The sequence below is a fragment of the Pogona vitticeps genome, chromosome 2 (genome assembly GCF_051106095.1).
Source record: "Pogona vitticeps strain Pit_001003342236 chromosome 2, PviZW2.1, whole genome shotgun sequence".
Classification (NCBI taxonomy): Eukaryota; Metazoa; Chordata; class Lepidosauria; order Squamata; family Agamidae; genus Pogona; species Pogona vitticeps.
Window position 1 is genome coordinate 108,886,537 of NC_135784.1, and position 13,954 is coordinate 108,900,490.

Sequence of the window (13,954 nt, forward strand, 5' to 3'; positions counted from 1 at the left end):
CCATGCTTCTTTACCTCCCCAAAACAGCTATTTCTCTGGAATTCTACAGAATAATTCAAATATCCAATATGTCTCAAAGAAAATATCACAGAACACCACAGAGACCAACTAACTAAATTCTCATGGCCTGAAACAGTCTTTCACTGGACCATTGTTTTTACTAGATCTATTGCTGAATTTTTGCTTTGACGATATTTTTGTGCCAAAATATAAGAAATATTTAAGTGCAATAATGACAACGAAAGCAAAAGGGAGAAAGAAAGGGCGGAGACAAAATACAAAATGGTTTAGCATTTTAAAATCTAATAAATTTATATCAGCGTGAGCTTTCATAGATCAGAATCCACAGCAGATGTCTTGGACAGGCTAGTTTATGACAAGGAGCTGGAGAAAGATGAAGCAGAAAAGAAATTTTATAATCAGGAGTATTTTAAAACTATGAAGAATGATCTCTGGGTACTAATATTTGTATCTCAGGGGCATCAAATAGACTTTATGATTTCTGTGGGGGCCGTGAACAATGACTGTGTCTCACATCTTACTGCCTGTATTTCCCAGAAATGTCTAGAGTGCATTTACCAAGAGAAACTTGAAAAAAGGCGCTGTACTTTGGATTAATAGCTTCTGGCATCAGACGAGGTGCTTTTAGCAGGCATTTGCTGCGAAGTGAGCCAGAAGCAGCATATCCCAGCATCTCATCTATTTTTAAAAAGCATCTTCTTGAGACACAGCCAATATAACTTTTATTGCCCTGATATAATCCTCAATTCCTGCTACCACATTTTCATGTAATAGATACTACAATGTGTACTGCAGCTATTTCAACCAACAATGGAAATAAGAGCAGGAAGGAAGCCAATGTTTCTGTCAACTGCATTCATACTTCCAACATTTTTAAATAGTCATGATTCAATAAGGTAGAATAATTGCAGCAAAAAGTAACTGTGAACCAGAGCATACCAGAAGCCCTTCATCTTGTTTACTTAAAAGGCATGCTTGAAAATTATATTCTTCCTCTATGACCCATTTTGACAAAATGCTCTTTTTTAAAAATTATATTTGTATGCATATAATATCATGGGGCACATATTTATGCATTACCCTCACCTGTCCATTAAAAAACTGAAGTTACTAAATGGAATCACATAATATCATAAGGAGCCTAAGCCACGTTTACTGCATAAATATTCATATCTGTACAAAGAAGGTGCTCCAATTTTGGAGGACCAGTTTCTCCCCCAAACAAGCTGAACATAGGAGCCATAATACAAAGCTAATCTGACTTCAGATGACCAAAAGCTGCTTGAGACAACTACAAACTTTCTATCATCAAACCATTTTTATACAGGAAATTGGGGAGGGGGGGAGAGAACCATGCATTTGTCTCATAATGGATACTACAGGCTAGTTTAAGCATCAGCCCTCTGTGTCTTCTACAGAGAAACATTCAAGTAAGTATCTTTTGCAATAGTAGCAAGTTCACTCTAACCTGCATTCACTACAGTAGGGGTCTCCTACCCCCGGTCCGCTGCTGGTCTGTGGGCTTCCCAGGACTGGGCCACGGAGATGGATCTCCACCCGCCCCCGCACGTATGGCGGGGGGTCGCACTAGCACGCATGTATGGGAGGGCGTGTTGTGCTTGTGCACGAGCACAACACACCCATCCATGAACACGACATGCCCACCGTGAGCGCAGGGGTCCCCTGCCCCCTCATGCACAGAGCCCACCACCCCAACTGGTCTGCGGTTCTAAAAAGGTTGGGGACCGCCGCACTACAGTCCCACGTACAGTGAACATGTTTTGTAAATATTTAAACACTTGAAGTTAATATTTCAAATGTAATTAACTGCTATTGTAGTAACAAAGAAAAGTATTGACTTCTACTTACTGATCATGGTGGTCCCACCCGCCAAGGCCGCTTTTGTCCCTTGGAAGAAGTCATCTACTGCTGTCATCCCCTTATAAGGCATCTGCAAGTGAGTGTGAACATCGATTCCTCCAGGGATAACCATCCTTCCATTAGCCTCTATGGTCTTCACACCACCTGGCACTATCAAGTTGTCTCCAATTTGCCTGATGAAATAATTGTAAACAGTTAAACATACAATGCATTGCAATGCAATGGTAAACTCTTAAGTAGAACATCTTCCACAACAGAATTAAAACATCATTAACTATAACTGATCAATGCATCATAACATTTTGTACTGCCTTCTCATGTATTTTTTGCCACCCATAGATTTTATTAAATATATTCCATAACAGATCAAAGGTATTCTAAGGCCAGAATCCCATTGGTTATTTATATTGGCATAAGTGCAACTGCAGAAATTCCAGGGATGAATTGCTACTAATTAGTAGGAATTACTTGCAGTGCAATACAGAATACATGTAGTAATTTGCTGCTGTGTTTTACATTACTGCACTTACACCAGTATAAATAACCAGAAACAGATTCTGACTTATGTATACTTGATTCTATAGACAGTGAGGGTTTGAGAGAGATTCAGCTATGTATTTTAGGATATGTAATAAACACATCTGTTGATCTGCACAATTTCTGCATGAAAACAACAGGAATTTTAAAACTAGTTATCTGAACTCAATACATTCTTTTATAGCAATGCCAAAATCATGGATCTAGTGAAGAAGAGTCTAGAAATCCACATCTACTCAACAGCTATAAAGTGACAGGAATGCAGTGTGACAGATAGTGACTGACAAGAAAGTATTAGCCCGTCTTCGGTTTTCCATGTCACAAGGTAGCCTCTGTCTAGAAGGGCGGGATAGAAATTGAATCAATCAATCAATCAATCAATCAATCAATCAATCAATCAATCAATCAAATAAATAAATAAATAAATAAGGTAAGGCAGTAGGCAAAGAGGTTATGGAGTATCCCTGAATACTGTATCAAACTGTACCCTCCTAGGTTCCAGACAGACTTAAATGATCAGTGTTCAGTGCTTGTTCTCAGATTGTCTAGGAGGAGGTCTCACTCATAGCTTGTATCTATTTTAAAATCATTATTAATTTTACTTATATCTGTTAAAATAATCCATACTCCTCCCTTAGTTAAATGCATTCTACCCAATGTCATGAGACACTCAGTGAAGACCTCTCATTTTTAAGAGCTAATATGGTACAGTGATCAGAGCTTGGGAGATCCAGGTTCTAATGCCCAGGAGTTGTAAAACTCAATGGGTGACCTTGGGCTAGTCCCTCTCAATCAGCCTCACAGGTCATTCTCAGTCACAATCAATCAGGCACAGATAGTTTTTATGAGGAAAATGATAGCCATGTAAGCCTTTTGCTACTCACTGGAGAAAAGACAGGATCCAAGTATTAATATTAAATAACAAATTAAATACATAAAAAACAGCTGATGTACTTCTTTTACAGCTGTGGAATATTTTACTTGAAAAGAGTGCTCAGTTTTATGGAATGGATTTATATAGTGTTTCATTTTTAAGAATACTTATGTATTTATTGTAAGCCACATAAAATAAATTCCTGGAAAGGTTGCATAAAATTATTTGAGTAATTAATATACATCAACTTTGCCATCACCTGTTCACAGAACTATTCCTTTTTTATTACATCTATATCTCACTGTTTCCCCAAGGACTAAAGTGCTCCCATCCCCCCCCCCCATCTTTCTGAGATGGACACAGAAAGAGAATGGCTCAAGAACAGCCAGTAAGCTTCAGCTGAGCAGAGAGATCTGAATCTCCAAAATTCTTGTATGAAGCTAGACTTCATACATTTTAGACCCTTTCAAAACTATTGGCCTCCAACTCAATGCTATGGGGGTAAATTCCCCCAACTTATATGATGAAGTAAAGAAACATTTATCTTTAGTCTATCCTGAAAATACCATAAAATCAACTTTACTGAGTAGCCCTACAATTAGATCCAACATAAATGAGTACATAATACAATAATTTAAAGCCAAATTATTTATATTTTTATAGTCTAGCAAGTTCCCCCCAATCATTTTTCCTAATCTGGAAGTGAATAACTTAAAATGGACATCATGACTGGAGCATGAGTTTCCCACTTCTATTTGTTACCATAAATAGGCTAATTTACATTACCGTACTTTTCTCTTTATAAGATGCCCCCCTTTTCTAACCCCAACATTAAGAAAACTTAACTTTGAGTATTCAGCCCCTGGGATCAGAACACTCAGACATTACGAGTTCTGTTGCATCTGAGCCTACAGGCTCCACCTCCAACAAGGTGTGCTCCAATTGGTTTGTTCAGCATCAGCTCCATAAGGCTCGTGATTGGAGGAAGTTAAGTCTCCTGACTGTAGGAAGCTAAGCCTCATGATTGAAGGAAGCCTGTTTACAGAGGCAAGGTACCGGCAGTTTTGTTCTCAGTGTACTTCCATGTATAAGATGTCCCTCAATTTTTAGTGTAATGATTTTAGGAAAAAGTAGTGTCTTATACATGGAAAAATACAGTAATATAAAAGCTTTTCAATGAAGGTTGTATATGTGAACAGTGCCTTTCAAATTAGGATATTTTTAATACCATGGTTTACAAGTAACCATTTCTGAAGAGATGGGAAACAAAGAGAAACTTTCAAACATTCTGAACAGCCTTTCCTCTATATAAAAAATAACCCCAAGTCTTTACCGTCTAAAACTTGTTTACTTTTTGCAAATAATGAAAAGTCCCAGAAATAATGACACAACTACTGAGCTGTCCCTAAGTTCTGCCAAAGTAGAATTCCATACACTTCAAAAAGCTCTCTTACATAAACAAAAGCCTTTCTCTGGGAGTTGACAGAGAGTTCACTGTGCTTTCGGACATCAGCAGACATATGCAGGCAGCGCACAATTTTAAAGAACATCCATTATCCTGCAACAGTACTAGCACTACTATCCTGCTTGAATTTTCTCTTCTCCTGAACAGCAGAACTTTGCTAGATTATGTTCAGTGATAAGGAACAGAATTTTGTAAGTCCCCTGTGATGGCAAAACTTCTTTATTATCTCTATAGATTTATATAGCCTTAGATACATCAAAGCTGGATTCTATCAATGTGTTCCACATTCAGCTACATTTGAAAAACATTCAGACAGTTCATATAATATATTGTAGTTAGCATTCTGGTCAAAACTAGAAATGGGCACAAATTGATAGTATCATTCAGTTCCAAATGGCAGAATGTCCAAAGTCAGACACACAGTCTCATACGTGTAAGGAACACGTATGGTACTTGACACAATGGACACTACTCACTGAAGAAATTATGAAGTACAGTGGTGCCTCGCATAGCTAACGCTTCGCTATGCGATGAAACCGCATAACGAAGGGTCCCAGGCCATCGCTGGAGCGTTCGTTCAGCGATGGCCCCTATGGGCTTTTTTCGCTATGCGATGATCGCGCGGACGCGATCAAAGCATAGCGAACAGCTGATCGGCGGTTCCAAAATGGCCGCTGCTAAAACAAAATGGCGACCGCTGTTTTGCCTCGCTAACGAGGCATCCAAAATGGCCGCCGCAATGGAGGAAACTCGCACAACGGTGAGTTTTAAGTCCATAGGAACGTATTAAATCAGTTTTAATACGTTCCTATGGGCTTTTTTGTTTCACTTAGCGATGGATTCGCTGAGCGAGGGTTAATCCGGAACGGATTAACCTCGCTAAGCGAGGCACCACTGTATTGTATTTTGGAATATGCCATGATGCTTCACCTAAAAACAGCTACAAATACTGCATGTACCAAATGGTTTCTTACATCAAAGTTTTCTCATATCAATACCAGTACTTCACAACTGCATACATTTCTCTGGGACATGAGGAGAATGTTTTAAGCACATCTACATGCATATCTGAAAATCTATCTGTATTTTCCAAATATTCTGCAAATAGTATTTTTTTCCAATTGTCTTTTGTGGCAACAAACCATGAGTTAACAAATTGCACTTTCCTATTCCCTTCGCTTAAAAATATATATTTGATTCCCCTACTGCTTTTTTTAAAAGGCATTTACAGCAGAAAAGCCTATCTATTACCCTTAGTACTTTAAGAGCAAAGAACATTTGAAATCTTTGGCTATAAAATATCCCACAGTTCAGCCCTAAATGCACTGAAATGTAATCCTAATTATACATATTTACACACCACAATAATTTCAGTCCTTAACCTAACCACTGGAATATTACCATGATTTCATAAATACAATAAGAAACCAGACAAAATACAAGACATTACAGTTTTTACCTAAAATCTCTCAGAATCCTGAAGACATAACTAAAGGAAAATTTTTAACATAGTTAGCAGTAATAAATGTAGCAATCGTGTTTGTGGCTGAGCAGACAAGTCACAAACCAAACATTTGCTCAGCCTTTCTTCTCTTCAGTGAAAGATTTCTCAATTTTTTGACAGCTTAAACACAGTGACATAGATGAGCGTGTGCTGTGAATTAAATAACTGTAGACTGCTTGAAATGAACAAGCATAAATCCAATATAAGTTGGTACTGAAGAATTCCTGGAATGTCATTTCAATCCACAAGAATACATTTAAACCACTAACAAAACAGGCAATAGGTTACAGAGTGATACTTTATAAGCCCTTATAAACCTACTTTATAAGCCCATCCTCCATGTAAATGTCAGCATGGAAAGACTGGTCATCATTGACTATTCTGCCTCCTTTAATGAGAAGACGATCACTCTGTAAGGAAAAGCAAAGAACCAAATTATGTAATGCTTGCATAATTTGCATGGCTACTTTGTCAGAAATTATGTAAATATTTGTGCTGCTTTTTCTATAATATGGTGTATTCAACAGTGGGAATGGAAGGAAATGCACAGTACTAAGACAGCTTGCTGAGTTAAACCAGACCAAAAGGCTTATTCATTTGCACATTTTCCATACATTTGATGTTAAAGAGGACAAATATTTTGGAATGTAGCAACTAATTCATCAGCTGAATAAAATTTAAGGCGCAAATGACATGTAGTAGATAACAACTGTCAATAACTTCTACCTAAAAACAATTAAATTCTACTGTTTTTAAGTAATCATAACTCAGATGTAACTTGACTGCACATAACAAAATCACATCTATCTAAAACAAACCCATGGTTGCAATTTCATCTCAGTACTTCCTGTAATGCTCTTGCTGAATGTTCTTATGAATTCCTTTCTAGAAGCATTCATTGTAGAAGATGCATTAGCATCACCACACCCCATTTAAAAAAAAGAAAGGACTTTGTCATTAGGGACATACCAAATTTTCATTACTGGATCACCACCCAAGGGAAGATCTAAAATACTATACATACTGTATTAACAAATGAAAAAAGAGAGTTGCAAAATGTTGTAAAGATGGGTCCCAGTTCTAAAAACTACTGCAACACTCATCAATGTAACCAAGAGCAAGTGACCAAACGATTCCATAGAGACCATTGCTCCTTGTTTGTCAAAACTATGACAGTTTTCTACCTGCAAAAAACTCTACTTGATAAGTAAATTGTAGATATTTCAGAGCCCAAGGCCAAATTTAAAATAAAATAAATCGTCCTTTGAGTACTGTATTACAATTTAGCTCAGAACCAGTCAGGCAACAGATACCTCTTTATCTTCCCATTGGCTTACTGATTTATCATTACTGTATTTCTATACACAAAAGAATTCATCAGGCTATGTGCAAGGCAAACCATGAACAGGCAAATAATACAAAGCTTTAACAGTTAGAAACACAACTAAGGTTACAATCCTTTAAACACTCATCCTGTTAACTAAACTGGAATTATATCTGTGTAGACTGGTCTAGTACTGCAATATTCCGCCCACAAATACATATACAGAAAAATTGATTTTTTTTACATTCTTGAACAAAAATCCAAATTTCTCAAAAAATCATTGACACTCTTTTCAGAATACTTTATGAGTTGAATACTATATTCATCTGTGAGGGATAACACAACTTTGTATAATTGTGAGAAGAATATACAGTGTCTTACTGAATTGTACACACACATACGTTTTCACTTGCAGAAATCTGAAATTTATTATGGAAGTTATTTTTCTCACTTCAAATTCCTAAAGTGTCCAGCTGAGAATCCAGCTCTGCACTTGCCCCAACCTCAGAACTCAATTTAACTATCTCTTGGTAGCAAAAGCCAGCTTCACTGCTATCTCACTTTGGGAATCAGCTATCTTTCCAAATGAGTATTTCAAAAATCCTGACAAAGCTTTTTAACAACAATGTTCTGTGCTTTTTTTTTGTTTTTAGTTTGTTAGTAGTTTAGCATTAATGCTAAATGCTTCCCACCTACACTCTAACCACTAGTACAAAGAAAAAAAGGGGGGGGGTAGATAAAGGAAGTTGTTTAAAAAAACTTTGAAATCAAGATTTGATACTTTTGTCACTGTAGGTACTCATTTAAGCCTTTCATCATGGAATGGTGGGGGAAACATCACCAGCACACAATCAAGTACATAAAGGGTAACAAATATTCTATGTATACGAACAATAACAGGATATATAAAACACAGGCTTCTTTTTTTTATTTTGCCAGCTTCCATTCTCATTTTTACTTCTTTTTCATTTTTCTTCTTTTGCTACAGAAGGACAAGACAACTCAGACAAATCCGACTCTAAGATGCAAGAAGAAGTTTAATGTGGCTCTTCTAGCTTTGTGAAGGCAAGGCCACCAATTGTTCATTCATTTCAATGCCAAACAGTGCTCTGCACATATTCCACACTAAAATGAATGGGCCAGTTTGTCCTTACAAGGAGCCCTGTGCACACTCTGGAATCTTAGGATAAAGTCTAGTGTGTTTATGTGCTAGACAGATCACTTTAGGTTAAGTGGGTGTGAGGGTTCAAACTTTACCTCCTCTGGTTTCAACAGAGACACTGGGGACACTCGCTTTGGAAAATCATAACTACCGTATTTTTCACTCCATAAGACGCACCAGACGTTAAGACGCACTTAATTTTTAAATACTGAAAATTAAAATAAAATAAAAATATATAAACAGAGCAAGTCCCACACTGGGACTGCCAAAAAAAAAAATCACCAAAAAACAAAGCAACATAGAAACATGCCCCCCAGCCCAAATCTACCCTCCAAAACCCACCCAGAACATTTCTTAAAAAGTAAAAAGAAGCAACTAATTTTTAAATACCAAAAAATAAAGTAAAAATAAATAAACAGAGCAAGTCCCATGCTGGGACTGCAAAAAAATCACCAAAACACAAAGCAACATAGAAACATACGCCCAGCCCAAATCTACCCTCCAAAACCCACCCAGAACATTTTTTAAAAAGTAAAAAGCAGCACCTTACCGGTCAAAAGCCTCCTGGAGGTCCTCAGAAGCCAGCGATGGTGGTGGTGGGGGACTCCCCACGGGGCCTGCTGAGGCCTCCGGAGGCCTGGGAAGCCAGCGATGGTGCCTGGGGGAGGCCCCCACGGGGCCTGCTGAGGCCTCCGGAGGCCTGGGAAGCCAGCGAGGGTGCCTGGGGGAGGCCCCCACGGGGCCTGCTGAGGCCTCCGGAGGCCTGGGAAGCCAGCGATGGTGGCATGGAGGGGACAGTATTCGCTCCATAAGACGCATGCACTCCCCCCCCAGTTTTTTTGGGAGAAAAAGTGCGTCTTATGGTGCAAAAAATACGGTATGTTTGATTGGAACATGTAACAGCAAGTCCGTATGCTCAAACTCAACTTCTGCATTGTCTCTCGTCGCCAACGGGTCCCACGAGGGCATCCAAATGTCTTTCTTAAAGGGGTTACAGTTTGAGTCATTCTAAGGTCCCCTTGCAAACGGGTTACTGCTTTCCATCGCAGCTGTTCCTGCCTCAGGGTTTAATAACAGGGTGGTCTCTTCATGAGTTGCCCCTCTGACTCATAAGGTCTTCCTCTCCTCGAAGAGGGGCCCACGGTCCAGCAGGTATTCCCTCCTCTGGGCTTCCTCCAGACACCATAACCAACGTTCCTTTTCCTCCCTTTCTACTGCCTCCTTCTCTTCTCTGAGCCTCCTGCGCCACTCTCTGGCTTCCGACTCACCCCAATAGGAAGGACACTGTGGCAACCCCCTTCTCTGCCTGTAATCAGCTTCTTCCCTAGGGACCTGCACCTTCCTCCATTTTCCTGTCCATGGGTCCTCTACCCATATCATTTCCCAACCTCCCGGTATTACGTCCACCTCCCCTTTTATATCTCCCATTCCCGCCTCTACGACAGACCTTCCTTTCTTCTCTTCCTGCCAACTCATTCCCCGTTTGAGTGGCTACTGTCATCTTTGACAGTTCCCGCTCTAATTCCCGGGTATCAACTCCTCGCTGTATATTCTTGACGGGTGGTGTAGGTAGGTATGTCTGCGCTTCTTGTTCCTTTTTGAGGGAGGAACAACACTCCGGTGAGAGCTTCTACCCTCTTGCCTCGCGTCTCACAGTGGGAAAATGAATTTCTTGCAATCTCTGTCTCATTTTCATATTTCGTATCATTTCTCTTTATTATTTTCATCTGGAGTGAACTACAGAGAAATAACCACACCTCTAAACCTGTAAACAGTATATACAAACCTTCCTCTGAAATACTGCATTATTTTAAGAAAATTACCTTATTCATCAATGTGCTTTTGTGACAGAAGAGAAGAACTGTGAACTCAGTTGATTAACTATGAAAACATATTCAGTTGCTGAGGACCCACTCACCTTAGCTATCATTCTTAAGAGCTGTAGAGTGGCTCTTCCTTAAAAAAATAAAAAGAACCAGGGGGATTTCTTAACAAGATTTGCTTCTAGATAAACACTACATTGGCTAACTTGGTGTCTCTCTGTGTGTGTGTGTGTGTGGGGGGGGTACTTCCATACTCAGTTTTCCATTACAATATCTTCCAACTACATGGATTACAGGTGGCTTCCTTATATTGAGTCTAATTAAGCACAGAATTTTGGTCTCTGGACAAAATGGTTGGCATTGTTGTGTGCTGTCATGTTCCCTCCAATACTGTATATGGTAACTCTATAAATTAATGGCCTCTCAACGATCCTGTCACTAGCAGCCCTGCTCAGGTCTTAAAGTCAAGTCTTTAATAGTCAATACATTTCATATTCAGTCCTTTTGTTATTGGGCTTTCAACCTTTCTGAGCTTTATTGCTTTCAGTGAGTTTCCTCTGCTCATGATAAGGTCAAAGTATGATACACCCCCCCTCTTATTCATTTTTATTCTACAAATTAAGTTATAATCTGTTGGAACTGGCTTTGTTGATACCCATGCATATAAGAGGTTCAAGTTTCTCCTTGCTAGAAAAAGTGGGATACAGATTTAAATATAAATAAGCAAAGTAAAGCCATACCCTTGGCTCTCTCCAGGGGCCTACTGTGTACCACATTCCCTCAATACTAGAATTCTGGAACATAAATTACACTAGACACCTGGAGTTGTCTGTTATGTGTCATCAAGATTATTCCAATTTATGGCAAAATTAGTCAGGTTTCCAATGTATGTGAGACACTTTGCTCAATTCTCAAACAAAGGGAACAAAAATGGAACTGATTCCTTTCTGTCTGGAGGTATTAGCAGAGACTGTCTGGTGTAGTGGATAGAGTGGCAGAAATATACAAATACAAGCCACAGAGTTTATCATGTTTTAAAACCAAACATGCTCTGCATCTTTTGCTACACCAAGACTCATTCTATTTTGAAAAAGAAACAACTTAAAGACTCCACCGATCAAAAGCTTTGAAGGATCATTGGTAGAAGGTCTTACAAACACACAACCAGCGGTTTGACAAACCCTGTTAAGAATCCTCTGATTACGCACAAAGACATATCTACAGATGAAAGAATGTATTTCCTGTCACAAAAAGACAGGCCAACATATCATTACTGTGGTAAATTTCTTAAATCTCTTGAAGCTTCAGATCACTGCTCCGTTGGGTTATTTTTAGTGCACTTCATACATTTTAGTTTGGTGAACAAGCATGAGAGGACTGCTAGTCTGAAGTACTCCAAGACTAGCAGACATCATAAGAGAATTTTCAGAAACAGCAATACTCCTTCTTTTCTCAAGATACCCAGTAGAGATGGGCACAAATTAAGTTGTCTCCATCCTGGGCAAGTTGTTGTCCCTGCATGCTCATCCATTCCTCGGGTGACGCACGATACCCTTCCCACCTCCCCAATCCAATGAGCCACTCATCTTTTGCAGCCTGCTCTTCTCCAACAGCCAGCCATACAAAGGCAGCAGGGCAGGGATTCATCTGATGTGGTTGGCTGAGGGAGAAGGTGGAAGAGGGAAGAGCAGAGCAGTGGAGAGGTGGGGCACCATGACCATACAGTACCTGTGTGGGCAAGACGATGACTCACCTGGGACAGGGAAAATTTAACTCATGCCCAGCTCTAATACCCATTCCTATGACAACATCTGCTTTCCACTTTCGAAACAAAGTAGGCAAAATTCAAACAATCTACAACTTCAGTTTGTAATCCCAGAACTGAAATTAGGTAACAGATGCATTTCTATGTTCTCAAAAAACCCTTCTTTTTTCGCTCACATTTATCATATCAGACTGTATTTTAGCATAAATAAAAACGATGGTACACAATAATAGTACTTTTTAAAAACATATTTTGTTCTCTTTTTTTAACAGAGCAGGTACAGCTAATAAATGTGAGCCACTTAAAATATACCTGGTGTTTTTTTTTTTTTTCAGTTCAAAATACTCCACTACTCCAAACAAATGAAATTTAACAGAAGCTGGCCTAGGTTTATCAGTTTCATTTCTGAATACTGTACTAAACTGAAAATGTCATAAAATAATCTGGAGATTATGAGAAAGGGCTGTTTGATTATTCTAATGGAGATATATTGTAGTAAACAAACATGCAGCTCAGTATAGCTTTTCATAAACAAGAATTATAAAAGTGAACAAATTGTTCAAATTGCACAGAATTAAAAATCATGGAAATTGTGACAATGAGCAAATTTCAGATTTTGTATAGAAATAATATTTATATGAAACAATCGGGTTTAAAAATTGAATGGATCCCTATGATTATGAGGAAAACTCCTGTTTCACAGACAGCACCTTCGTAAAGAGGATCCTCTGCCTGCATGATTGTAGAACAAAAGGAAATTAAGTGGAATAGATGGTTATGTATACCTCTCAGTACTGAACTGCATATCACATTAAATATAATAATAATAATAATAATAATAATAATAATAATAATAATAATAATAATAATAATAATAATAATAATAATAATAATAATAATAATAATAATAATAATAATAATAATAATAATAACAATAACAATAATAATAATAACAATAATAATAATAATAATAATAATAATAATAATAATATAATTTATTGTCATTGTAAGTAGATACACAGTATACCCATACAACGAAATTCACAGACACCCAGAGACCAGACACATGCACACACATAACATTCCCCAAACACTCCCCACCCACTAGAAGTCCCCCACTAAAAATACAAACATCTATAAAAATATGCACTTCACTTTCACTGCTCTATCCCATTTTGACACTTTTTCCCCTGAATCCAGTGCACAAGTCTAGTTTTAGTCTAAATCAGAGTCCTGCATATTTATTTATAGGTTGTTGTTTTTAAAAGCAAGGTCTCTTCCAGACTGCCCATTTTCACTTCCTTTTTCTATCATTTGCTGATGGAAGTTCATGTGATTCATGAGGAATAACATCCTGAAATTGGATGGTCCACTACCTATCAGCTTAAGTGCTGTAACTGAGCTGTACATATGATTGCCAGGTCCAGCAAGCACCCACTGTTGTTCAGCACAGTTCATGTTTTTCCTTGTGTTTGCTGACTGCATTGTGTGTATCACACATTGATTGTGAAATTCTTGAGAAGCACCATAACGCAAAGCTCTGCCCACACTCTATAAAAGCAGAACAGATTTTAATCCAAGGGTTTGGCAGGATGAAA

General features: G+C 38.3%; 1 protein-coding gene across 2 annotated transcripts in view; it reads right to left on the reverse strand.

Annotated features, from left to right (window-relative positions):
* Nucleotides 1–13,954, reverse strand: part of DPYSL3 (dihydropyrimidinase like 3) — a 76,101-nt gene that overhangs the window by 21,264 nt on the left and 40,883 nt on the right. For both annotated transcript variants that reach the window (XM_020806617.3, XM_020806626.3), the window contains exons 2-3: nucleotides 6,604–6,692; nucleotides 1,891–2,075 (exon numbers count right to left, since the gene is read on the reverse strand). In XM_020806617.3, coding sequence (XP_020662276.1) covers nucleotides 1,891–2,075; nucleotides 6,604–6,692 — 274 coding nt within the window. The remainder of the gene's footprint in view (nucleotides 1–1,890; nucleotides 2,076–6,603; nucleotides 6,693–13,954) is intronic.